Below are 27,360 nucleotides of genomic sequence, written 5' to 3' on the forward strand. Positions count from 1 at the left end.
TGGGAGCAATTTAAGCTTCACAATGGCTTCATCAGACCTCCTCCTGAAGTCCCCAAATCACACCCCAAGAGCACATTTCCTGCTGTGGTGAAATCAGCAGGAGAGGCAGATGCAAAGCAGACAGGTGAAAGCATGGCATTAGCATAGCCTGTTGGGCACAAAACCACTTTAGTGGAGGGCTGTGCTCACAGGCCTCCACAGCACCATCCTACAGTCAGGAGCACAGTATCCTTAAAAGGATCTTTCATTTCTGAAGAGGGGCAGCTGTCCCCTGAAGGAATGATGCTTCTGTTTACCTATTAGTTGGGCATGGTTAACTTTACCCAAAGGGTTTATTTCTCCCACTCCCCACCACCTTTTTCTTAATAATGGTCCATGAGTGAGCATCACTAGCTATTGAAGAGGGCGTTGTTACAAACAGTGTGGCACGCTAGTTGTTAATAGCATCCTCATGGCACCGTGACAAAGGGATGACTGTGGATCTGGCCTAAGAGCAGGAAGAGAGGATCTCACAGTATACACTGTAGTCATCATCATCAAGTTCTCTTAAGCTCTTTAGTTGCTATGTGAATCCTACAGAGCTCTTGATAATGATCTGATGATATAGACACATCCTGCAGAGTAAGGGGATGATACAGAAGTCAATCCACAAGACTTCCATTTACACTTAGAGAGGCAAAAAGACAGCCAGTGGTGGGGGATCTGGTCCCCTAGTGGCAGAAAATGGTGACAGTGGATCTCAAAGCCAAGAACAGCTTGCAGGATTCCCTAGTTAGCCTGTTTTCCAAGGGAAGCATCTTGCTATTGGACTAGCACTGATTTCAGTGGATAATTGTGTAGCCTGGGTATACTAAGGAGGAATCAACTCGGTTTGTTTTTTGGCTTGCTTTGAAGCTACTAATTTTTGCTGAAAGTATTTTGCTAATTTCCTTTCTATACCCCACATGTATAGGATACTTTATTTTATTGCCTCCTTGGTGAATATGCAATAATACCAACTGTTTCTATTAAGATCTGTAATTTTATGCTTTGGGGGAACAAGCAGACTAGCATATGGAACTCGGGATTTCTTATTTTTTTCAGGACAGAGTATGCTGAATGTACATAAACCAAACATTATCCCTTCAAATTACTTGAAAATCCCCTTTTGTGCATTACAAAAAGCATTTAAGATGTTTTTCCTTGTTAAAATTTAAGTGCACTTACCACACATGTAAAATCTTATATTCAGCTACATATGCTGTGGAATATAATCTATCAATGTGATGCATTGAGCAAATTATAAGCTAAAATGGAACAATTAATAATAGCTAAAATGTGCATTTATTGAGTCATGAAAGACATAGTTTTTTATCTTTATTCATTTAAACTCACCACAGCTTCATAAGGTAAATACTGCTCGCGCTCTCTCTCTCTCTCTCTCTCTCTCTCTTCTCTCTCTCTCTCCTTTTCTCTCTCTGTCGTGGTGATATTTTGTGTATCAGAGTGCAGAGGCTAAGCCACTAGGTAACCATAGAAGCCAGGGCAGTGGTGGCACACACCTTTGATCCCAGCTCTTGGGATCTCACACCTTTAATCCCAGCACTAGGGAGGTGGAGACAGGAAGTGATATGACTGGATGGGGAGAGGAATATAAGGCAGGAGGAGACAGGAGCTCAGTCTCTTTGGGGGCTGAGAAGTTGGCGAGGTAAAAAGTGGTAGCTGTGGCTTACTCCTTTGTCTCTCTGATCTTTCCCCCATTTACCCCCTATATCTGACTCCTGCTTTTTATTATTAAGACCAATTAGAATTCATGCTTTGCTTCTCTCTCTCTCTCTCTCTCTCTCTCTCTCTTTCTCATCTGTCCCTTCCCTCCCTTCCACCCTTCTGCCTCTCCCTCTTTCCCTCTTTGTCCCTCTCTCTCCCCCCCACCCCCATCCTGTTTTTTTTTCCCCATGTTGAGGTTCTTGTTGTTTTGAGACAAGGTCCACCATATTGCCCAGGCTGGCCTCAATTTCCAGGCTCAAACAATCCTCCTACCTCTGCCTCCCAAGGAAGTGGGACAATAGATGTGTAACACCATGTTCAATTATTATTCAGTTTTCAAATTATTAAAAAGTGAAGTTTCACTTTGGCATATGTGTGTATGTTCTCGTGGTGTACGTTGCAGATATACATACAGTGTGTGCCTATATGTGCGGAAGTCAGGGGGGTGACACTGGGTGCCTTCTTCAATTGTTCTCTACCATACATACTGAGATAGGGTCTACCACTTGAACCTAGGACTCCAGGATCTGGCTAGTCTAGCTAGCCAGTTTGCTCTGGGGATCCTTTGTATCCACCGCCAGAGTTAGTGGGGTTGTTGGTGAGCCACCAAGCTACCATTGATTTGTGGGTGCTGGGAATCTGGACACTGCTCCTCCTCTGTGTTTGCTTGGTACATGCTTTACCCAATGAGCCATCTCACTAGTTCCAAAGAGAAGCTCTAATCAAGGTTTTCGACCTCAACACTAGTAATATTTTGAATAATTCTTGATTATTTTCTCAGCCAGGGTATCAGTGCACTATATGCCAGTAGTAAGCCTCAGAAACAACAGATAGGTGCTGGGAATCTGGACACTGCTCCTCCTCTGTGTTTGCTTGGTACATGCTTTACCCAATGAGCCATCTCACTAGTTCCAAAGAGAAGCTCTAATCAAGGTTTTCAACCTCAACACTAGTAATATTTTGAATAATTCTTGATTATTTTCTCAGCCAGGGTATCAGTGCACTATATGCCAGTAGTAAGCCTCAGAAACAACAGATAGAGTGTCTGGTTGTTCTCTGACCTCCACATGTGCGTCATGATGCTGGTGACCACATACACATAATAACAGTGAGTGGTGCTCTAAAGAAAAGTGACTAGAAATGTCTTTACACATTGACAAGTGTCCTTTGTAGTGACTTTCTCCACTCAGTTGAAAATTACTAACTTAGAGAAAGTGTAGGGATAACGCCTGCGCTACCACCACCCGTTCACCATGTCCGAGCGAGGGGCTGCGGATTAAAAAATAGAGACAAGAGACAGCGGGTCATTTGCCTCAGCAGAATGCCGAATGCCAAATGCTGTTTATTGAAAGAGGGAGGAAACCTTAAATACAGGCTTACAGCACAATGGGAGAACCCCAGAGGGCAGAAGTTTGCTATTGATGTTTACATTCTTGCATCTAGGCTGTTAATGCCCAATATGCAGGATACACAAACAAGGAACTTCCCAACACGGGCGTTGCCATTATAAGAAAGCAAGTAATCTGTAAAGGCCATGTACTTTAAGAAACATAGGTCCAGTAGCTAGGCATCCTGATTCTAGGATGCATGTGTGGATCACAGAAATGCAGTGTTGTTTACACTGTGAGGGTTTGAAGAAAATAATTTTTAATTTAAAAAAATAGAAACTTATCAGAGAACATGCCTTCCCATGTGGAGAAATCCCAGAGCCACACTACAGGGCCCTGGAAAACTTTGCTCCTACTTTAGGCCCATGTAACTTGCTCTCCTGCCCTCTTCTTAGCCCTCTTTCAGTCCTGTTCCATGTACCCTGGGCAATTTGTTGACACTAATTTATCCATTTTGTAAATAGGACTGCCCCTGCTCTCACAGAACCACTAAAGTTCAAGGCCTATTAATCTCACCAGCTGTCTTGGATGACCTGAGACATAACAGAGCATTGCCCAGGAGCTCCTGAACCCTAATGGCCTCTCTGAGGGATGGCCCAAGCAGTCAGTGACTAACTGCTATCTAAACACCAACAATTCTTATGTAATTTATATACATGCTATTTCTATTTCATTCTGGGCTCATAAGAACCCTACAAAGCACCAGCCTGGTCTATAGAGTAAGTTCCAGGATAGCCATGGTTACACAGAGAGACCCTGTGTTAAAAATACCAAGAGGGAAAAAAAAAAAAAACCCTAGAAAGCAATTCCATTTGTAGATGAGAGAGAAGAGATTCCAGTAGTTAAAGGGAACAATACACACCCCTGATCATTATACAGGGATACTGCCAGGACTTGAATTTCAGACCAAGTACCCAAAACTCCAACACTTTGCCCTTTACCCCAAACTTTTACCCCAATAACTCTTTTTTTTTTTTTTTTTTTGGTTTTTCGAGACAGGGTTTCTCTGTGTAGCTTTGCGCCTTTCCTGGAACTCACTTGGTAGTCCAGGCTGGCCTCGAACTCACAGAGATCCGCCTGGCTCTGCCTCCCGAGTGCTGGGATTAAAGGCGTGCGCCACCACCGCCCGGCTCAATAACTCTTTAGCTGAACAACAACACCGATATGATTTTTTTCAAAGCACATCCTCCACTTACTCGACTCTATCCAGCTTACTTGCAATTCTTCATTCTGATTCCCTTTCCCTAGCCTCCAAAAACTAAAGGAATAAATGGCCCAAATTCCACTTGGTGAGGGAATGGGAAAAATTCAAGCAATGATCTGATGAGTGTTGAAAGGTGGTAACGCATCAACCGGGGGATAGGAAACGTGGCGTGAATTTCCTTTTCTTTGTTTCTATTTTTATGAATAAAGAGCTATGGGTTTCTGGATGACTGATCACGTGGTTTCAGGATGCTTGAAGATGTTAAGCACAAAATAGATGATTTGTAAAGATGAAGAAGAAGCAGGTGGCAAGGGAGGATTTCCTTCACTTGAATCACTTTGTATAAATATAGCTCTTTAAAAAACATGCCATCATTAAACTCTCCCCGGGGGGCTTCAACTTTTAGGTTAAGAACAGATACAAAAACATTTCAAACAGAAAATGTCCTCTTGAGGAAGGAACCAAAGTGACATGCAAGAGACCCTGGTTTCAACCCTGGTTGCCAAATCAATAGGCATGGTGGTAAATGCTTGTACTCCGAGCACTCCCTAGGTTGGTGCAAGACGAGCAGAAATCTTCATCTACATGAAAGAACTGAGGCCAGCCTGGGCTACTTGAGACTCCATCTTATAAAAATGGAAAGAACAACAGGCAGAGGAGGGAAATAAAGTCTCACGGGTGCATCCTTCTGACCTTTTCACTCTGTAGACTTAACCTGCCTCATGTGAGGAAGGGAAAAAAATAGTGTCCTGGTTAGGATTACCACTGCTGTGCTGAAACACCATGGCTAAAACAACTTGAGGAGGAAAGGTTTCATTTGGCTTAAGCTTCCACATCACAGTTCACCATTGATAAAATTCAGGGCAGGAACTCAAACAGGGCAGGAACCTGGAGGCAGGAGCTGATGCAGAGGCCATGGCAGGGATGCTGCTTACTGGCTTGCCCTTCATGAATTGCTCAGCCTGCTTTCTTAGAGAACCTAGGCCCACTAGACCAGGGGTGGCATCACCCACCATGGCCTTGGGCCCTCCCAAATCAATTGCTAATTATAAAAATGCCCTACAGGCTTGCCTATAGCCCACTCTTAAGGAGGCATTTTCTCAGTTGAGGCTAGCTTCTCTCTGATGACCGTAGTTTGTATCTACCCAGTATAAATAGCATCTCCACATCTGCAAGAAGTTATAAAACCACAGGGATAGAACATTCAAGGAAATTTCCACACCTAAAAGATGTGAATTTAGACTCTGATTGGAACATGTTTTCTGTATTGAAATCTCAAGCTAGTGTCTTATTTCCCCTAAGTTCTCTGTGCAAAGGATGCTCATTGTAATAGTGCAATAAGATGACGATGATGTGTGTGGAGTACCTTACACACAGTGAACTCACCAGATAAGGAATTTTCTTGCCAAAGTATGTGGTTTAACAACTATCCTTTTGACATTCTTCCCATGGCTAGGTCTTCCTAGCTAGGCAAAATTATAAGCATCTAAAACAGAGGTAACGTGGTTGATGGCCTACAGGTCCTGTTACCTACCCAGTGACCATCATGCTATTTGGAAATTATGCTACTTCTGGTAATTTGGTTGCATAGTACAGAGTACCCAACAACCTTGCAAGACCCCAAAAATTAGAGCCAGAAAATGCTGGTTTTTGGTCTAAAGGAACAATGCATATCCTCATCTCAATGTCAAGTGAAGACATGCAGGGAAAGGACAACGTGGCACAGTCAACCACACCGTGACAAAGTCAAAACCTTGTTACTAATCTTTAAGCTAGTCATATAGTTTTACACCACAAGTGAATTTGATTCCCAGAGATCATCTTTTGGTTACCACAACTAAGGGATAGCAAAGAGTAGTGAGTGATCACTGGTGGATAGGCAGAGATGCCTGAGATACACATGCTGGCCAGTGGCCACATTAACAGTATCAAAATCAAGAACACTGATCTACACTGATCGACTCAGTGTCTCCAGAGGCTCTGAAAGCTGCTTGTTATGCAGCTGCTGGTGGAGGTTGGATTTGGTCCCAACTTGAAGGCTTTGGTAATTACTGTATCAAACCGGTTGATTCCACCCTTTTCGTATGAGATTAGGATGGGTCTAGAGACACGCTTCCCTTGGAAACTTAAACTCTGGGTATAGCTTGAGAAGCACAGTGATTTCCCATCTTCAGAGCTACTGACACTCTTAGAGATGCACTTGGGCCTCATTATGCAACCTAAGAAAATGATTCTGAAACTCACTCTGCAAAACATCACAGAAGACCCAAGCAATAAACAGTCATGTGTTCCAACATTCAAAATAATCCTCCTCAAATATGAGAGACACTGCCCTGAACATGCCCCAGCTTGGTGGTCAGAATGAGAGAAAATAAAGCTGGAAGTACTGAGTAGAGCAAAGGGACTGTGAGTTTCCACCCAAAGCTACAGCCCCACAGTGGAGAAACTGAAAGAGAAAAGAAAGGCAGTGATCCAAGCAAGGATACACTTTCACATTCTTGCCATGCATGCCATCTGTCTTGCTGACCTCACAGGCCACCATGCTGGCCAGTGTGAGAGCCAAATGGGAGTCTGGATGTAGAATTCTGCAGGGAAGTGCAAAACCATTTGCAAGCATGAGTCATTTGTCAACATGAGCTTATGTATACACAGAATCGCTGACTTCAGTTCTCACCCATGATAACAACAGCTGAGGGTTCCAATCTCACCCTTCATAAACTCAAACAACATTTAAGAAATAACCCCAGGGACGGTGAGATAGTACAGCAGGTATTGATGCTAAACCTAATGACCTGAGTTTAACCTCCAGGATCAGCGTGGTGAAAGGAGAGAATCAATTGTTGTTACAAGCTGTCCTTTGGCTTGCCCGTGTACACCACGACACATATATGTGCAGGCTTATGTGCTCTCTCTCTCTCTCTCTCTCTCTCTCTCTCTCTCTCTCTCTCTCACACACACACACACACACACACACACAACACACACACACACACACAGAGAGAGAGAGAGAGAGAGAGAGAGAGAGAGAGAGAGAGAGAGAGAGAGCACTACCACCCAAAACAACAGCAAGCAAATAAATAAAATATAATGAATTTCTAAGAATAAATACTTGCAATACCCACCATATTTCAGCAGAGTACATTCTTCACTCAAAAAATTCAAACCCCACAATTGTTCCAAGAACAACAAACATCTAACTCTTGTACACAGGAGTCAATGAGCAAGAACTGAGAGAGCAGGGTACATTTTAGGTGGAAATATCTAAGAAGACTAATGAAAGACAGTGCTTTTAAATTGAATCTTAGAGAAAAATTATGATTTAAGCAGCTAAAATTTTAAAAGTCAAAGCTCTATAAGGAAGGAAGACAACAACACATTAATCTAGAAACTCAACACTTACTCCCATCATGGAAATTAGTCAGTCCTTAGAATAGGCCCCAAAAGACGTTTATACAACTTCTAGAGGGCTGGGCAACTGACTGATAGTTTCCCTCTCTCAATGGGATCCTGTTGCCTTCGGATCAAGATGTAGCCAGCACCATGTCTGCCTGCAGGCCACCATGCTCCCTGACATGACGATAATTGACTGAACCTCTGAAAGTGTAAACTACCACCTCAATTAAATGTTTTCCTTTATAAGAGTTGTATGGTCATGGTGTCTCTTCACAGCAATAGAAATCCTACTAAGACACTGCTCTTCTTCAAATTCATGGCCTCTTTTTCTTACTAATTGTTGTTGTATGCATGTATGTATGTATATGTTTGTTGTTTTTAAACCAATCCGAGAAACTGTAGAGAAAACAGTCAGACGTGGGTATGCAGGAGTGAGACAATGAAGCCACCCAAAGACAGGAATGATTAGGGAGACTTCCAGTACACTAAGCAAAGGATAATGTACCTGGATTGTGGAAATAAAGACCAGACCATGGGAAGCAAAGGCACACAGTCTGTTACTAAGCCAGATGAGAAGGAAGAAAACCAGGGTAATGCTGAAGAAGCATGCAAGGACATATCAAAAGACTCAGGGTTTGACCCTAGATGAGCACAAGAAGGCTAGAAATTATCAGTCACAAAGACATTGCATTGTGCCCAGTTGTTCCTCTTAACTAAGAAAATGACAGCTCAGTGCCAAGATCCTTCCTGTTACCAGTAGCTAGACATAGGACCAAGACTTGACCTGCCACAGTCCCAGATCCTCTCTCCCTCCCTGCCTAGTTCTCATCTCCCGCTAACCAGCTTCTCTGGCTCCACACTATAAGACTCCTACTGATGCTTTAGAGGAGCCATGGAGTGAGCAGTAGTTGCCGGCTATTCAGAACTGTGACCAAAGCTATCTATGCAGACTCTCCACCCTCCCCTTTTCTCCCACAGTCTGTTTCATCCAAAATTGTAAAGCTTGTAGCAGTTTTTCCTATGCTAAGTATCATGTGCATCCCTGATCTGTACACTAACCAGGACCACCCCCTGCTCTCTCTGATGTACCTTTACCTATCTACAGTTGCTGTAAAATCACCCTAATTCTGCTGGCAACTGGAAATGTAAACTAGAGACGCCATTATGGATAACACATCAGTTCATACTACTTTGAGAGTTTACTCATCATCCTGAATATAGGAAAATATTTGAAAGGGTTTTACCTCTCAGAAGATTCTTTTGCCCCTAGTGTTTTCATTAATTCTTAGGTTCTAAATAGCAGTACTGCTAAATAGGCCACAGAATGCATGGTTAATTGTGAATTTATGGAGAAACACGTGCCTTAATAAATCCTATGTCACCTCTGTTAACTTTCTGAACATCTCAGATGTTCACTGACAATTTTATTTGCAAAAACAGGGTACAAAACTCCACCTAACCTTTTTAAGATATCTAAAGAACTTCAGTATTTACTGAAGGATCATATTATACCTGGGGAAGGTACATGAGAGGCAGAGTCGAGATGCACCTGCTAATACAAGGACATAACTGCTTAGCAGGTAGCCTTCCCAAAGACTGGCAGACACTCACCCCCGCCCCCACTTCTCAAACCTGGCATTCTATTATTAGCAGTGAGGGTGGCAGATGAGTAGATGACTCACGGAAGCAGTGAATCCATGAAGGTAGGCCATGGGGAGACCTAACAAAGTGCATTATTCCCTGAACATGATCATTTACTGAACTCATCAAATGTGATCAAAAGTACAAGATAATTGGAGGGGGTGACTCCTCCATTAGCCTTGCAGCAGACAGAGGCCCCTCTTCAGGGAGGAGGCTTCCCTACTTACTACAACATCCACTTCAACAGTATTTATACAGATGTCACTGTTCAGGGCATTCTTGTGTCCAGAATGTTTTTTGAGCCATTTGTTTCTTTTGAGAAAAGATCCAAAGAATCAGGGAACATACATTTTAGATGTAACTGAAAACAGGAAGAAAAAGAAAAGATTCTGAGCCATCCAACTAGACTGCACCATGCCTACACTTTCAAGGCCCATGCAGAGCCAGCAGCACTGTGTTTTGTTGGTGATCTAGTGAGAGAAATGTATGACATCACAAGCCTCCACCCAGACCCAGCTGTCTGATGGCCTTCAAGCCTTAGACCCATCGTATTCTATTTTAATTCATTTGTTTACCTATGTCTCGCCTACAAAGCACTCAGGCATGTCCACAAAGGCATTTTTACATCTCATTTTAGTTCCAGTTTTCAGTAAGTTAACAGAATTATGATTTCTTTCATTGGAAGATTTTTATAAAGAACTATATATGTGACTCAATGTAATGTGACTGTCAAAAACATAAACTTAGTAGCTCATTAATTGTTCCAATTTTAAACTCAATTATAGTCAGAAGCAGAACTTCTATCTAAACTAAGTAAAGATACAATTAATAACAAACAAACAAAACTATTATGCTAAACATTACAGGCCTTCATTACCTAGCAAGGCTTAACACTCCAAATCTAATACCTCTTGATCAACGCCTGAACTGTCACAGTGTAGACATGAAGGTTGGCCATGTAGCTGCTGAGTTCACTCAGGTTTTATTCATGCCTCTCCTCTTAACATGCTGATCAATCACAGATTAGATAGTAGCTGACATACAAATCTTAAACGGGAAATGATATTCATCAGAAAAGGTGAGATTAAAATGGCTATCTAAAAAACGTTCCCATTGAAATCTTCTGGAAAATTGTAATTTCATTAATAATTTTTATCAAGGGGGCTGGAGATATGGCTCAGCAGTTAAGAGCACTGGATGCTTTTCCAAAGGACCCGGGTTCAATTCCCAGAACCCACATGGCAGCTCACAACTGTCTGTAACTCCACTTCCAGGGGATCTGATACCCTCATACAGACATGCATACAGGCAAAACATCAATGTACATAAAATAAAAATAATTTCTTAAAAAATTACTTTTTATCTAAATGTAACTATTTAAATATGTATCAGTAAAATCAAATATCATGAAAATCAGACATTGATCCAGATTGTTTCATCATCTCGGATAGAAATCTCATTCTTGAAGAGCAGCCTAGGAGTACCAGATGATTTCTAGGTCTCTGTGAGTCTCCTCTAATGATCTGGTATGCTTCCTCAAAGACCTAAAGTTGTCTGAGCCCAGCCTGATGACTTGAGGCTGATTTTGTATTTAGAACAACCTGATGAGAATTTTTCTGGGAAGCAGGTGTACTCTATAGTCCTTTCCAGATGTCAAAACACCATTTCACCATCCTTGGAATTATAGAGTCTCTTGGACAAGCCTGATCCCAACAGCAAAAGCAGGGAGGGGGGGGGGGGGTTCCCTGAATGCTGTTTAGTTAAAATCCAGTCCAGTGAGGTGTTCTGTACAGAAAGATGCTTGCCACCAACCTATTGTGCCCTTGCTAACCCAGAAGGAACACACCTAACACCATGCCTTCCACTGGGATTCTGGTGCTGGAAGAAATGAGTATCTTTCCACTGATGCTAAAAATGAGACTCCGAACATTCCCTTGAACTAAGATCTGCCTTATACTTAATGAATTACTTCAAGAAAGATAACTCCTCTGTTGAGCTAGAGTAAAGTGATAATTATTTGAAAGCAGGTGTGTGATTTTTCTTCAAGATAGCTTTGAACACTAAATAAATGTGTAAGTGAAATGAAACAGCAAGAAAATTTTAAACAACAAAAAAAATTACTTATATATTCTTGGCTATCTTCTCCTTGATGTCCAAATCAAACCTACACAATAGAAAACTTGTAAATCATGCATACCATTTAGTTTTCTTACACCAGCAGCTTTATTTGACTAAATAATGTAGTGATGGAAAGGAGCCAGGGCTGAAAAGACAGCTCACTGAGTAAAGATATATGGAAGAAGATCAGCTCTTACTAATTGTCTTCTGACCTCCACATGAGCACCATGGATGTGTGCATCCCCACACATGTGCTCACAAATAAATAAATGATAAGTTAACTAACTACATTTAGAATTCAACAAGCCACTGTCACTCACAACGACACACTTGTCCCTAACATGAAAAACAATTCACAGCTACTTCCACACCAAAGGAATCTTGTTAGAAAACACACAGTCAAGCACAATAGTTCCTAACTAGACAATTAAGTGGACAATACACTTAATTACCTATACCATTCATCTAGTGAAGGTGATCTAGAGTTTCTAGAAAAGTCTCAGGCAAAGTCATTCTGAAAAAGGCTGAAGGTCAGCTTAATGAGTTAAAGAAGGTCAGAGATTCTTAAGCATCCAGGTGTGCTGATAGACTGTCAGTAAGACACAACAGAAGTGGCTCTGTGCCAGCATCTCAAGCCAGGCAGGTCGCAGTCGAGAGACAAGCAGCTTCTGCTGCTGCCACTGAGGCCAACCAGCTCCAGAAGCCACAAGAGAAACATAACCACCCTGAGACTGCCATGCTGGAGGAAGCTACATGGAAGCATTTGGGGAATGAAAGCCTCATGGAGAGACAGGAGGGATGCTGGACAGGCAGGCACAGAGACAAGGAGCACCAAAGCTCCTGCTATGAATGAAGGAGCTCTCTTCAAAGCAGAAGCTCCACGTCCAGCAACCTCAGCTGACACCAGTTAGATCACAAGCAAAGCGTGAAGCCAAGTCCCACCTGAATCTCCTAGCCCACGAAATCATGAACAAAATGAAATGGCTGTTTTAAGTCGCCATGCTGAGGACAGTTTGTTGTTTATAATACATCAGTAGGGCAGAGATCTATTTAATATGAAAAGCATTAAAAGTAGAAAAATTCAAACTGATCCTTTATTAATGTGCACTTCAGTACCAATAAAGGTGGTACAAAGCCATTTATATTTTTGTAACACAATAAAAAATGTAATAGCATTCAAATTAGATATGCAAAAATACACTTTCATAAATAGCCACCATAGTAATTTGAACATTGACAGATTTGAGTGGCTCTTTCATAAGACTCCCACCCACCTGTGTGTCTCCCTTTAATATAAAATTGAGGTAATGCTGACTAACCCATGTAAAAACTGATAATCACATTTTACTACTGAAGACTATGGTACCCTCCAACCTGAGTGATTAACTTATATCGCTCAGTGGTTATCATGCAATTACTACCATGAACCCAACCATCCTAAACAAGACAGAAGTGTGTAGTCAGCTGTGTAAGCCAATGGCATGTCTAACAGGATAGCAACCTCCAGGAAGCCTTCAAATTGTAGCCAGTTTTCCTCTCAGTAACTTACATAGCCCAGTTGTATATATGTGTCTTTGGACTGCAGACTTTATCTGGAAACCACAGAACACAGCAATCTCTACTAGATGATACTGATTAGAAAAGTAAATAATAAATGGCTGTTAAAAAATGTTTTATTGAAAACTACTGGCAAATCTTGTTAGCACTAATAGTTTTTATCTTGATGTAATCCACTTAAATCTGTAACACTGAACTCAAACACTATGAGAAGTCAACCCTAGTCTTCTAGACTGAATTGTGGACTACAAATGCTTGGCAAATAAAAGGCCGGCGCATGCCTATTTCTTTGAAATGGACTTTCCAAACTCAGTATCATAGGGTATTTTGGCAGTTGTGCTAATTATATCCCTAATTATTCTCCTTACTGAAGGCCACTAAGACAGGAATAGTTGATGACATTATTTGTAAAAAGCATATTTGTTGTAAATGATAGCACTCTTGTTCTGACTTGCATTCCACCATGACATCCCAAGCCTGGCCCTTCCAAAATTAATTCACCTTTCCTGGAAAAGGCCTGGGAAGATCCCATGACATTATTTAGAATGTAAAACATTGAGCCTATATGCTATGAGAAAATAATTTCTGTTTCTACTTTAATCAACTCAAGGTCAAAGTGCATAGGACCCCTCCCCCTGGTGCTATCACCAATAGTCTTGGGTGGGGGAGATCAACTTAAAGGTTTAGTCTGTTAGAACAGTTAGCAATACTTCATTCAACAACGTTTGCTAGGAGGTAACAATATTTTAGGCATGTGGCAGATGAAAACAAAATACCAGAAGGTGTAATACACTAGAGAGAAAGGAAAAAGACGAAGCAGCTGTGCGACACACAGAAGGCAGCAATCTCAGAGCATGAACTGCCAGAGGGACCAAGTTTTAGCCAGAGAGGAAGGAATAGCATAAGCTAGACCCAGAGGAAAGTGTCAGCACAGTGAGTGCAGCACAGGTACTGCCACTGCAGGTAATATCTACAACTCTCTTCATTGGTTTCCTGGGCAAACTGAAGTTAATCCATTTTGTCTGGCATCATTCCAGAGCTCCCTGATGCACATGTGGTCTGTGCCCTTAAGCAAGCATCAAATACATATATGAATGAAAAGATGATCAAAGTTCTTCCTAAGAAGAGCTACCCACCCCCAAGCAGTGAAGGTCACTTTTAGAATTACAACTAGAAAGCCACAGTGAAAGTTTAGAGAGTAAGGAAAAAATATTGGAAGTGGTAAAAGATGTTGCTGGAGAACTTCAAAGAGGTCATAGGTTGTATGTGCCATCATTTTCAAATAGGTTTATGAAAATGAAATACTAAAATATATGCTAGATGAACCAATCTGGCATGGTAGCTCAAGTCTGTAATCCTGGCTGAACAGCAGGAGGATTGCCATTAGTTTGGGGCAACTTCCACTGCAGAGGGAATTGCAGGTCAGCTTAGGATACAGAGTGAGACCTTGCCTCAAACAAAATATAATGAACCAATGAATGAAGTATTCTGTATGTGAAGTAAATGATATGCTAATTTTCTTCACTATAGTAATTCTTTTACTATGCATTCCTATATCAAAACATCATATTGTACACTTTAAACATTTATCATAGAAAATGTGAATTAGTGAATCAATTCAACCATGGCACACATAACATTTCCTAAATTCACTTTATTATTCCATTATTTAGAGGTTCTACTCACTTTCCCTGGGTTCCCCACTTGTATACATGCACAAATACCCATGCCCCTCTGTACCATCAACCACCATCTGCTGAAGAGCACTTCAGTGGGAGACGCTCCACTCTTCAAAGACTGATAAGTCATGCTGGAACCACGAATGTAAAGTATGCATGTTGGAGTGTTGCATCCACATGAGGCAGGGCCAGTGTGCCCAAAATAGCTTCAAGGTTCCTTACCAGAGTTCCTGCAAAGCATAGCCCAGAGACAGGCCAGGCCCTTGGGCATGCAGTAGGTACTTGGAGAATGTGACAGATTCTTCTTCAATTACCCTTTCGACGGTCAAATCAAAAGGCCACCATTACTCTAAGGCTCTTTATGCATGTGCATGTGGCTAAGCAGCATTTCCTCAGTGACTCCAGTGACAGAGAATCTAAAGTACATTTAAAGCCTTTGTGCTTGCCCCCAGGAAGCATCACCTCTCATCTGCCCACACAGTCCTGTCCTTTATTGGTCAAGGTTCTGGCAAAATCACTAGACAACACCATCAGTAACAAGCTTCCAAATCCACAGGATCTGCTCTCATGAGCAGTCTACCCACTGAGTTACACTACACCTTACAATCAATTTCAATTTAGAGCGGCAGCGGCGACTGGGGGATAAAGCAGGCGACTCACTGAAAAGGACTCAGAGACTGTTTATTACAATTCCAGTGCAGCACAAGCCGAACCTGTGAAGAGCTGTATCACAACTCAGCCAACCACAGCCCAGAAGGTTCTCTCTTCCCAGAAAGATGCACTTACCTCTGGGACGTTTTCTTATATTTCCTCCTGTAGAAAAAGAAGCATAAACTCATGTCAGAAAGATCCTTTGGCAGGCAATTGGGGGAGGGGATTACTTTAGCAGGGACAGGCATGTGTGTCAACCGTTCTAGGGTTTGCTTCTGTGTTGTCATTCCAGGGTCCAGCTGCTAGTCTGTGGTCGTTACGTCGTATTTTGGACAGGCAGAAACACACGTAGACTTCACAATGAAAAGCAGCATTCCAAGAGCTCAATGACTCTGCTCCCATGTGTTCCCCTTCTTCCCTTGGAAGGCAGTGTGAGATCCCAACTGAGTTCAGGCTTAAAGATGGCAAACTCAAAGTTCAAGCCTCAGCCTTCACGAGATCATTGGATTAGAGCACAGAGAGCAGAGGCTTATAAAAGTCTTTTTTCTGGTACACTTAATGGCCAATAATTATTAGTTATTTGTACAGTAAGAGTCCTTTAGTGGGGCATGCACATGTATGTGTGTGTGTATGTGTGTGTGTGTGTGTGTGTGTGTGTGTGTGTGTGTGTGTGTGTACACACACCTGTGTGCACTGGCAGTCACACATAGGACCTCAAGCACAATAAGCATATATCTATTACTGAACTGTACCCCAAAGCTAAGAAGTCCTATATGTTCCTTTTAAAAATGTAGATATGTTACATTGCTAAACCATGAGATCAGAAATAGATTTGCAAAGGGGGATGAAATGGGAAATGAGGCTATGAGAAAATCTAGAAGCAAATGATAGAAGCAGCATCTACATTTGCTACAAGTTTGGTTGAGAACTTTCCTGGGAAGCAGGAGAGGGCAGTTACAGCATATCTCTGTGACTTCTTTGTCAGTTGGCCTTGGACAAATCTCATGTATCTTGGGACTCCTGCTCTATCAAGTAGAGACGTGACACCTGCTCTGATGATTCCACCTAGGTCATAGTGACACTCAAGAGGAAAATGGCCTTAAAAATGTGTTGACCCAAGACCTCAGTGTTCTTCACAGTTGTGTCGGTTTTGTGTTAGCTCCTAAGATCCTCGGCAGAGGTTGAGCAGATTCTTCAATGGAGAGAATTAGAGGAAAGGAAAACCCTTGGGAGGAAGATCTGTCTCCTCACAGCATCTCTAAGTTTTCCTTTCTTGTCTCATCTGTTTAGACCCTTGCCCAAATCAAGGCAAATCCCACACAAATAACCTCATGGCATGTGAAAGTCAGCTTTTAAAGCACATGAAAACACTCAAGTTCATGGAAGAACTAAGGAAAGGCTGAAAAGTCACCCAAAGGCAAATAATAATAATCCGAGGGGCACCCGTGGCCGCTGCTTAGAATCCCAACTAATTCATCGGAAATGAGCCTCCGCAGAGGCTGTCTCGGGAAATTTGAAGAAGGCAGTCTGTGCTACTGGCTACCATGGTGCCCTGCTGTGGGATGTTCTGTATGGCAAATACGTTGCTCTGATTGGTTAGTAAATAAAACACTGATTGGCCAGTAGTCAGGCAGGAGGAAGTATAGGTGGGACAAGGAGGAGAATAATTCTGGGAAGTGGAAGGCTGAGTCAGAGACACTGCCAACCGCTGCCATGACTAGCAGCATGTGAAGATGCCGGTAAGCCAGGAGCCATGTGGCAAGGTATAGATTTATAGAAATGGATTAATTTAAGATATAAGAACAGTTAGCTAGAAGCCTGGCACAGCCATACAGTTTGTAACCAATATAAGTCTCTGTGTTTATTTGGTTGGGTCTGAGTGGCTGTGGGACTGGCGGGTGTCAGAGATTTGTCCTGACTGTGGGCCAGGCAGGAAAACTCTAGCTACAGTGCCCTGTGTTTTTCAAGGACTGTACAAAGGCACTGCTGGGAGGGGTGAGGAAATCAAAGGGAGTGGAGAGAAGAGCTTCATTTTCAGCACCTACTCATAATAACCACTTGTGTCTTGTTAATCTCCCATAACTTTCCAAATGAATTTATTCTAGAAAGAAAATAAGGCACGCACCTAAAGTGGCATTTTATAATAGCAATTGTAAGACATAGTTTAAGGGGTTTGCACCTAATTTAATAACTTCATTGGCTAGGAGTCCTCGAATTCAGCTCTGTTGTAACTCATACTTTAGTGTCCATATCAATGAAGAGGAGAGAATAATCCCAGCTGGAAATCAAGTATTTAGTTCACCAGGTATTGCCCCTGCCATGTGCTGGGCATTCCAAGGATTTGGTTTCCTCTGCCACTGGATTTGAGCTTCTGAGATTAGCAAGCTTGTCACATGGACTTCTGCATCTGTCCCAAAGGCTTGCACATCAACTGGCACAGGGTCAGAAGATTGCAAATAGCCATTGGCCAAGCAAAGGGACTCCTTGCAGCTGTCATCCATGCAGGACCAAATATGGCCTCTGCATTTGTTAGACCTAGAAAAAGGGAGATTGCGTACTACTCCATTCCTGACACTCCGTAACTCCAGAGAATTGTTCTTGGCTGTAAAGAGAGTAAAGTTTTCCTTCCGAGTTTCATCTCTTTAGACACTTCCCCAAATCAAGGTGAATCCCACACAAATAATGTCATGGTATTTTAAAGTTGGCTTTTAAAACACATGAAAACTCTCAAGTCCATGGAAAATACTCAAGGTTCAATACTCAGGTCTTCTTGATAGCACAGCTGGTACCCAGACACTGATTCCTGCTCATCCTTCAGGTCTTAGTTGAGATATCACTTCCTCACAGGGCCTCCCAAGCTGGATAAGCCTCCAGCTGTGTTTTGAGGAGGTCCAAGCTCCTAATACAGTTGCCTAATACATCCAGCCGGTCCTGATGTATTACCATGATGGCAAGAATCTGTTCACTGTCTGCCAGCATCCTTCCCTTGCCTAACGTGGCAGCTGTCCACAATGTTTTAGTAAAATGAATGCACCTAGCAAGAAATACAAATGCTTTTATTTTACTCCTTCCATTTAGTGTGGATTTACTAGGAAAGTAGGGACATCTCCTATAGCCATGGTTTCCTACAAATAGGAGAAATGTAAGGAGGAGTCTGGGGAGCTAGCTCACAGTTGGGGAGCTCCATTTTTTCCATTCCATTCCTGGAACTGCAAGTAACTCGTTCAGATATCCTACCAACCCTAGAGAGTTTGAACCTACTTCATACTCCATTGAAGTGAGGCTCAAAAAAAAAATAAAAATAAAATAAAACAACTAAGTAATTAAGCTACTAAAGAACCAGGTGAAATAACTAGTTCTAAGAATATAGAGGCTTAAAGAGTCTGACACAGCAAATAAAATTCTGAAGGCTTCAAGGAGTGTTGAGGGGAATGATGCAAAGAGGTAAGAAGATTCCAGCAGGAAGCTTAGATGCTGGAAGAAAACAAACCCAGTGGCAGTAAAACACACAAGGGTCTTTCCATTCAAATGCAGGAAATGAGCTGGAAAAGAAACCCAGGTTATTCCTGGCCTTTTGTTTCTGAAGAACTTCAGCAGGATTCATCCCTGACTCACTGCTTGTAGGAATGCTATTGTTTTGGTTGATTGAGTTTACTTTAAATATGAGCTGTGGAAACTTGAAACAATACAGCGAAATCTGGCAGTCCACATTGCTAGACTAAGCTGCTGTAGAAGGGAGAGAAGGGCAGGAGCCCCTTGCTCTGGAATCTGGATAAGCTGACAGCAGTGTGGGAGATGCAGAGCCCAAGAAGCAGCAGGCCATCTTCACCAGGCCAGGCTGGGAAAGAACTCAACTTCAAAAAAGGTGGTTTTTATGCAAACTCTGCCCCCTGGAATAGGTTCCACTGTTCACACCTCCCAACACACACACACACACACACACACACACACACACACACACACGCACATTAGGTAGACATTCATATATGAATGCTTGCACACAAGTTAGGTTTCATTTGTGTGCATGTTGGTTTCTTCTTTAAGTGGCATTACAGGTAATGCTAATGACCATGTATCTACGGACAAATCCTTTTTTTAACTAAATGAGTTCAACAGTTTATATCATTTCCTACTACCAATTTCTTTCTCCTCTGAAATATATAGGTAATATTAATAATACTTATTTTGCTGTGTGGCAGAAAGTTTAATGTAACAAGTCCCACTAAGCAGGTGGCACGGAGCTATCCATCCAGCAAATGCTCAAGAATGGGTCAGCTGCTACAGTAATAGCAGTAACATTGCAAAATAATAACAGAATTATAATGCAATGTGTTTTCAAATTTTGTTCTTGGGAAGATTGTTCAGGGGTTAAAAATGTCAAGAAAAAAGTTGAAAATTACTTTTCTGGAATGGAAAAACTAAATTCTTAGTTCTAATCTTGGGATACTAGGCTCACAAAGAAAGCAAGGTGCTAATCTCAGTCCCTCTTGGAACTAGAAGTTTGCCTGGATTTCCACCATGCTGAAAGGACCCGCCAGCCTGCACACCAGCTCTAACAATGTGCTGGCTAGCCCAGCAGAGCCACACACCTCCCTCTGATCTCAAAGTCAGGCCATTCCTCAGAGGTAGGGAAAAAAGAAAACAAAACTAGACGTTTCTAATATCAAAAGATAGTTTTAACAAACATTTGTATTATCAATAATTCCCCAGACACTGAGCTTAGCATCTTGCCTACACAGCAACCTTAGGTGTTCTCAGGAAGCTGTCATTCGATGCACAGTTATCCATGCACTACAAGAATGACTGACAGATACATACCCCTTTACCTCTTACACAAAGTGAAAAACCACTGATCTTCACCAAAGAATAGTGTTTACTTAAGTCATATTTCAATGATACTGTGGTTTGTATTATCAAATGGTGTGTGTGGTGTGTGTGTGTGTGTGTGTGTGTGTGTGTGTGTGTGTACATAAGTGCGAGTGTACGAAACAGCAGAAGTGACCCCCAAAACTTCATCTTGAAGGCTTTATTCCATTTGCATCCAGCTGGATGGAAGTGGTTCCAAAGAGCAGTCATTTGAATAGTCCTGAAGGTTCCCCAAAGCTCTTCATGGCTATGTCAACTAGCAAGGCCTTCTAGACCCTGAGTTTCATTTTCCCTCTCCTGGCCACAATCAAGGAAATAGATGATGAAACTGAACAAGTTGAAGGTGTCCTTCTGGTCATAGTAAGAATGTGCCTTCCTAGGGACCCAGTAGAGATAAACATCCAAAAATGCTGTGGATATTGCTCTGTATAAATAAAATGCTGACTGGCTAGTAGCCAAGCAGGAAGTATAGGTGGGACAAGCAGAGAAGAGAATTCTGTGAAGTGGAAGGCTGAAGCAGAGAGACACTGCCAGCCACCACCATGACAAGTGAGATGTAAGGTAATGGTAAGCCACGAGCCATGTGGCAAAGTATAGACTAATAGAAATGGGTTAATTTAAGATTTAAGAACTAGATAGCTATAAGCCTGAGCCATTAGGCCAAACAGTTTAAATAATATAAGAGTCTGTGTGTTTATTTTATAAGTGGGCTATGGGACTGTGGGGGTTTGGCGGGAGCTGGAGAGAAACTCTCCAGCTACACAAAAAGCAAGAAATAACAGCTGTGACAAGGACCAAAGAAGATCTAAAATGACTTCGTTTGTTTGCATTTTGATAGCTGGGAGTTTCCAAAGCAATAGGCACAGCTTCAGGCGAAAGTAAGTAGCAAGTATTCCAATGTCAAGCATACGATTTGAGAATGTTTTTTCTAGTGCCCTGGGTAAGTGAGAATGATTAAACATTGATGTTAAATTATGGAGTGTCTGGTAGCACCTTTCACTCTGCTAAAGTGTGTATCTGAGCAGAAGCCATATGGGTACCTCAATAATGAGGTTTATAAATAAGCTTAATATTCCAACATGCTGAGTTTGAAAAACCAAAATGTTCAGATTTCACTTTAGGTTGCCAGCAAGACACCACCCATTTGGGCACAGTAATGTTGGGGGCATGAGAAATTGAATACACAGCCAGACACATAGTAAGAAGTCAAAACTCGGCCTTCCATGTACCCTGGTTTTCTGGGAGAGTGACTACTAGTGGAGACAGCCATGTCTTCATCTTTCCCTATGGAGACCATAGCACAGAGGACAGACAGATGCAGATATCTACTTCCCAGGCCTTGATTCCCCCAAGAGGGTGGAGAGTCAGACTTAGAGAAAACCAAGCACTAGTATAACTAACTACATGTTCCCACAAGGCCAGATCACTTGTGTGTCACTGTGGGAAAGTGAACTGAGATGCCACAAATGGCTGTGCAATGAGCCAGGACCAGACTAGCCATCTGATCCTTTGTTTTTGTTCTGTGTTGGTATGCCTGGTGCAGACAGGAAAGAAATGGCTATAACCAGATACTTTACTGATTTCATAAACCATTTGTATTAACTGTCTCCGGGTTTCTGATGATGGAGAGCCTCTGTGCATTTCTCTTTCCTCTCAGTAGTTCATTTCCACAATGCACACATTAAAACTGGGTTTTTACAACTACATACACTGATCGTCTTCTGGCCTTTCCACATTTTGAGTATCAAAATGCTAGTGAAAACACAAGTGAATTCTGCTTTCTCTCACTTTCACTAAGTGCCTGGAGGTGAGAGGGAAGATAATAAAGAGAATCTCTTCTTCTTCTCTTGTAAATGTCTCTTTTTAGTTTTTATTATCTTTACTTATTTATTCATAGGTATGTATGTGGGAAATGAACCCATGCAACAGCGCATGTGTGGAAGTCAGAGGAAAACTGGTGAGAATCAGGTCTCTCCTCCTATCATGTGAGTCTCAGAGATGAGCTACAAAATGAAATTCCATGTGCCCATAGACCCAGAGCAGGACAAGTGTATAAATAATGAAATGGCATGGGTTCACTTTAGCCTGAAGTAGTCCAATTGTCAGTAAAGAGTCTTGGGCTTTGTTAATAGTTTCTAGATTTTTTCTAGTGAGTTTTCTGTGGGGAAAAAAATGTTTTTAGAACTTGTGCCCTCTAACTGAGTCCACTTTAAAAAGGGGAGGGGGTATTCCTGTTCAGGACAGACATCTCTCTCATATATAAAGTTCTAACATGATTAGTCAAGTGAGATCAAATTCAAATGAAGGAAGCCTTTGCCTTTGTGGCTTAAGGTTGGAGATGGTTGAAGAGATGAATGGAAGGCTTATCTCAAACGGGACTGTAAATAAGACAATCTATTCTCTACTGATCCTGGGAGCAGGTCCTCTGGCTAGTCCTGGCCAGAGGGTAGGTAATAACCTTTGAGGAGAACCTAATATATTCCAAGTAAAAGAGTCACCCAGGAAGTTGATGTGTAACTTCCAACTCACACAGTGACTCCACTGTGGCCCTGCTGCATCTGCGGCATTCTACACACAAGCCAATCTCTTTATTGTTCGCCCCCAACAGACCCTCATCTGTCTGCAGACAGCTGGCTAGACAGGAATCCAACACCATTATTCACGCCTGCTTCTTTCCTGATCCTGGGTCAAAAATTCTAGCTCTTGGATTCCGAGGAGTCCCCAAAAGAGACCTCTCCTCATAGAAAGTTGAGAACTACCCGTGTTTGGAAGCAAGGCTTTTCAAACAGTGAAGGCTAAAAACTATAGCTAAGATCTCATTGCTTGAATCTGGGCAGAGAGCTAATGAGTGGCACCAAGGATAAGAACGGAAGGGTTTTTAACTGAGGAAATAGAAAGTAAATGTCACACTTGCAGAAATCTGGTAGTGTGGCTTTTTCATAAATGATTCATATCTCTATCATATATTTACAAAACTTGCTGGGTAAGTGCAGCAGAGTCGTGAGGAAGGAAATATATTTCTGTGACCTCCTCCCTGGGAGCCTGGCTCCTACTTAAGTAACTGTCAGTGAGAAAGGTGAAAGGTCTCTTTAATTTCTCTCACAGCACTGCCAAAATGGAGACAGATCCACAGGATTAAGACCAAGTCCCACTCTTCACAGACACATCCCTATAATAAGGGAAGGGGTGGGTTTGGTTTGATTGAATCATCTGGAGCTTCTGCTTCCAACTTGGTCTTTGTTTTTCCCCCAGGTAGACTGAGCCACAATAAAGGCTGCATGTTCTGACTTTAGTCACAGACTAATTTCCCTAAGACTTTCTTGGCCCCCACTGGTATGTCTGTCTCCCCACCCTTCCTCACAGTCTTCATTAAAACCTGCTCCTGGCTCATATCCATTTCTGAGTAAATTCCAGCCAATCCCATAGCTTCTTGGAAACAGAGGGCCTTCCAATTTCCTCTAAGATATTTGCATCTCTCTGGACACAATTCTGTAAATCTCTGCTTTAAAAAAAATGGCAAAATGAAGTGATTGTCTAAAACATAGGGAACTAGCAGATGGATTCCTTGGGCACATCCAAGTTCTTCTACCAAGTAGAGCCCTGGAACCAAGTAGCTTTTGGTTCTGATTTCCCTGAAACTATGCCAACCGGTAGCCTGAAAGTTCTGTCATTTTTGGAAACTGCTCATTTCATACAGTGGTTTTAAAGACAGGTTGAGGAGCCTAAACAATGTTCATGATGATCAGTATCTGATAAATGATTCTTTCATTTCAAACTGAGTACACAAGGCTATAGTAATGGAGGTGTATCTAGTTCCTCATAGGTGGAAGTCAGGGTCTATAACAACAATTATTCGGGATTGTATACATTACTGGATAAAATCTATTTCATTGAGCTTAAGCTGAAGGCATTACAGAAGCCTTCAGAGTCATCCTAATGATAGAGTCAGAGGAGATGGAGTGAGTTGCATGACATCATCCAGACCTTCAGAGACAGATGTAAGGGTATTGCTCATAGATCAACTCTCACGTAAAAGTGCTGAATTAGTGAGCCATAACTCAAGATGAATTCACATTTGGTTCGGGAAAGATGAAAATATGAAATCAGTTGGGCAAAAATCACCATTTCTGAGAGTACAAAATACATACATTAATTGAGAAGAATGGAGGATTGGACTGATCTATACAATCTGCCCACATTAGAATCCACTCAGAAAAATGTATATTAGACTGCGTTAAAATCCATAAAGCACCACAGAATGAATTGTAGAAATTCACAACCAACTTTTGGTTGTTCTTCACATTAAAAAAACAAACAACAAACAAAACAACAGCAACAAAAAAGATGAACAGAGAAGGTATTGGGATATTAGTCTAAATTTGAACCCCTCTTAAGACATATCTGGAAGCAGTAGCTTTCAAAGATTAATCTTTCACAACCATATTTGCTAGAAGTGTCTCCAGAATATAGGAAGTGTCCTGGTTATTTAAGATTTTGCGCTGACTGGATTCTGGATAAATTAGATTACTCAGAGTCCACTGGAGTAATAAACCACCAGACTCCTTCACAGTGTGCTGGGCTCTGGATTTCAGGCCTCAGTTGCCTGGGTTTTGCCCTGTACTTCCCAGGAGGTCCCTAATAAGAGTCTCCTCCTTTCACTTCCCAGGTCAAAATCTCTTTCTGCCCTTAGAATACTAGAAAGGACCCTACCTTCCTCCAGGCTTCTGTCTCCATTCCAAAGCTATGTTTGGGTGGGTATTATACCAAATGGTCAGTAGAAGATTTTCAAACAAGGCTGTGTGTGTGGTTACTGCTTATGTTTTCACATTATTTTGGACAAGAAAATGCCAATGAGAAATTATATGGAAAACTTGATTTCCTGTCTCCTCTGTTAGACTAGCTAAGCCATTGATCTTCAGTGTATCGTCTCTTATTGTGACATCTATAGGAATATTAATTGAGCATCATTCATACACAGATAGGTTTTCTTCTTACCTTGTTGGGTCGTACATGATATAACCAATCTAGCTCTTGCTTTCGATCTGCAGATCCACTTATCAGCTCTTCATGCTCCCACTACCACTCCCTCCAGTGATGGTCTCAAGTTGCCTCATATTCAGTATATCCAAAAGTGACAGCATAACTTTTCCCACCTACACCCAAGCCTGAAAGCACGCACAAGTTCTCAGAGATTCTTCTCTAAGTAAAAAGCACCTAGAGATCAAGATAAAAACTTGGCTTTGTCCTTACCCACATATCCAAGTTGTGTGGGGCAAAATGCCCCCAAAGTCCTCTGATCTCTCTGTATAGATAATAGCTTCCTATGTTAACACTGGAAGATAAAGCTGGATCTGGCCCACTGTTGGTGGCCAGCCTGCAGTCCTCGACCTCTCCATGCTGTAGCTCCTTGTCCCATATTTCCCTGTCTTGGAAGTGTCCATTTCTGAAAAACTGGGCTTGAATTCCTTCGCATACTCTTCCCTGACACTTTTACTCAACTAACGTTTACTTCATTATGTCTTATTGAATTTCACTTCTTCAGAGAAGTCTTCTCTGAGTCTTGGACCTGGTTTGGATCCTCTTAATCATTTTCATAGCATCCATTCTCTCTTTGTGGCACTCATCAGTGTAAATTGCTATTTCTGGAAATGTTGCTAACATTGTTCTCTACCTTTAGACCGAACATCCACTCAGAGAGAAAGCCTTTGTCTCATTTCCTAGTAGATCTCTGTGACCCATCAGGCACACAGAGATGAGGAAGTGTTTTCTAAGTGAATGAGTGACCTCTGAGTTCTCTGTGGATAGATGGATGAAAGCCGTTGTCTACAACTTTCAGTTTCATGTCTTGGTTGAATGACCCTCAAGCGTTTTCATAATTTTACTACGTAGAAAAACTTCACATTGTGCTCATAAAGGTTCATTAGTCTTGTTTAATCACAGCTGTCAAGAAGACTTTAAATAAAGAACACTCTCCAATAAAGGCCTGAGGAATGTGAATTCCTTATATAGATTCAGTATTCTTTCGCTAAAAATGTGTTCATTTGTTGCAGAATTCACTTTTTACTACTAATGTCAGATGGTGGTAGCCATCTTCAAAGTTGTTGCAAACTATTTTATATGCCTCATATTGATCAATGACCTTAGTCAGTTCTCAAAAAAGCCATAATGGAGGTCTTAGATGCCCTCTCCTTCCATATAGAGGAACCAAAGAAAGCATTTTTCTACATACACACACACACACACACACACACACACACACACACACACACACACACACACACACACACAAATAAATAAATAAATAAATATCATGACAGAAAACTAGAACTGGAATACAGAAACCTCTTTGCTTAGGGATGTTTCCCAACTAACAGAGTCATGTGCAAGTCTTGGCCAAAATAATATGCACACAGCTGCCAAATATTGGGCTATAATTAGCTAATAAGTCAGCACAAATAACGCATGATAAGAAGCAATGGTATCCTGTTAAATAACATTAGCATTCAAGTGAAGAAAATGCAGTCTAAATGTGAGACCCTAGCCTCACACTTACTACTCACCACTTTCTTCTCTGGTACACAAGGAGACTTCTTCTCCAAGTCCTTGCTTCATTAATGAGAGGAAGTCTACTCTGAACCTGGCATTCAGCATCAGTATCGTTCACTTAGCATCTAGCTATTGTCCTCTCTTTTAGTGTTGTTGTTTTTTAACATTTTGCACATGTAAGAACCCTCTGGAACTTGAACAAGGTATCTCAGACCTATAATCCCAGCACTTTGAAGGCTGAAACAGAAAGATAAGGAGTTCACAGCCAGTTTCAGCTATGTGTCAAGTTCCAGGCCATCCTAGGCTATATGAGACCTTTTATTTTTTTTAAATCCTTTCTGGTCACCCTCACCAGAAACTTAAGTTTTGTGAGGACAAGCTTCTGACATCGTCACACCACCTTTCTAAACTGGTGTAGAGGTCAGGCCAAGTAAAAATGTGCTGAACCACTTGACATTTTCAGTTAAGTAAGATACTTGGAGAACCCATTCATACACTGAATGCATGGTCTGGGAAAATAAACAACACATTTTAAAATAATTCTAGAATGGCTTCTCTGATGACATTTGGA

General features: G+C 41.7%; 1 protein-coding gene across 9 annotated transcripts in view; it reads right to left on the reverse strand.

Moving 5' to 3' along the window:
• The window catches only part of Pde1c (phosphodiesterase 1C), a 621,274-nt gene that overhangs the window by 341,701 nt on the left and 252,213 nt on the right, over positions 1 to 27,360 (reverse strand). Inside the window, exon 2 of one of the 9 annotated variants that reach the window (XM_052720612.1) lies at positions 15,513 to 15,539. The exons of the other annotated variants lie outside the window; for them this stretch is intronic. Coding sequence (XP_052576572.1) covers positions 15,513 to 15,539 — 27 coding nt within the window. The remainder of the gene's footprint in view (positions 1 to 15,512; positions 15,540 to 27,360) is intronic. 9 annotated transcript variants of the gene reach the window in all.

This window comes from Peromyscus californicus, unplaced genomic scaffold (assembly GCF_007827085.1).
Source record: "Peromyscus californicus insignis strain IS unplaced genomic scaffold, ASM782708v3 Scaffold_6__1_contigs__length_162567912, whole genome shotgun sequence".
NCBI lineage: Eukaryota > Metazoa > Chordata > Mammalia > Rodentia > Cricetidae > Peromyscus > Peromyscus californicus.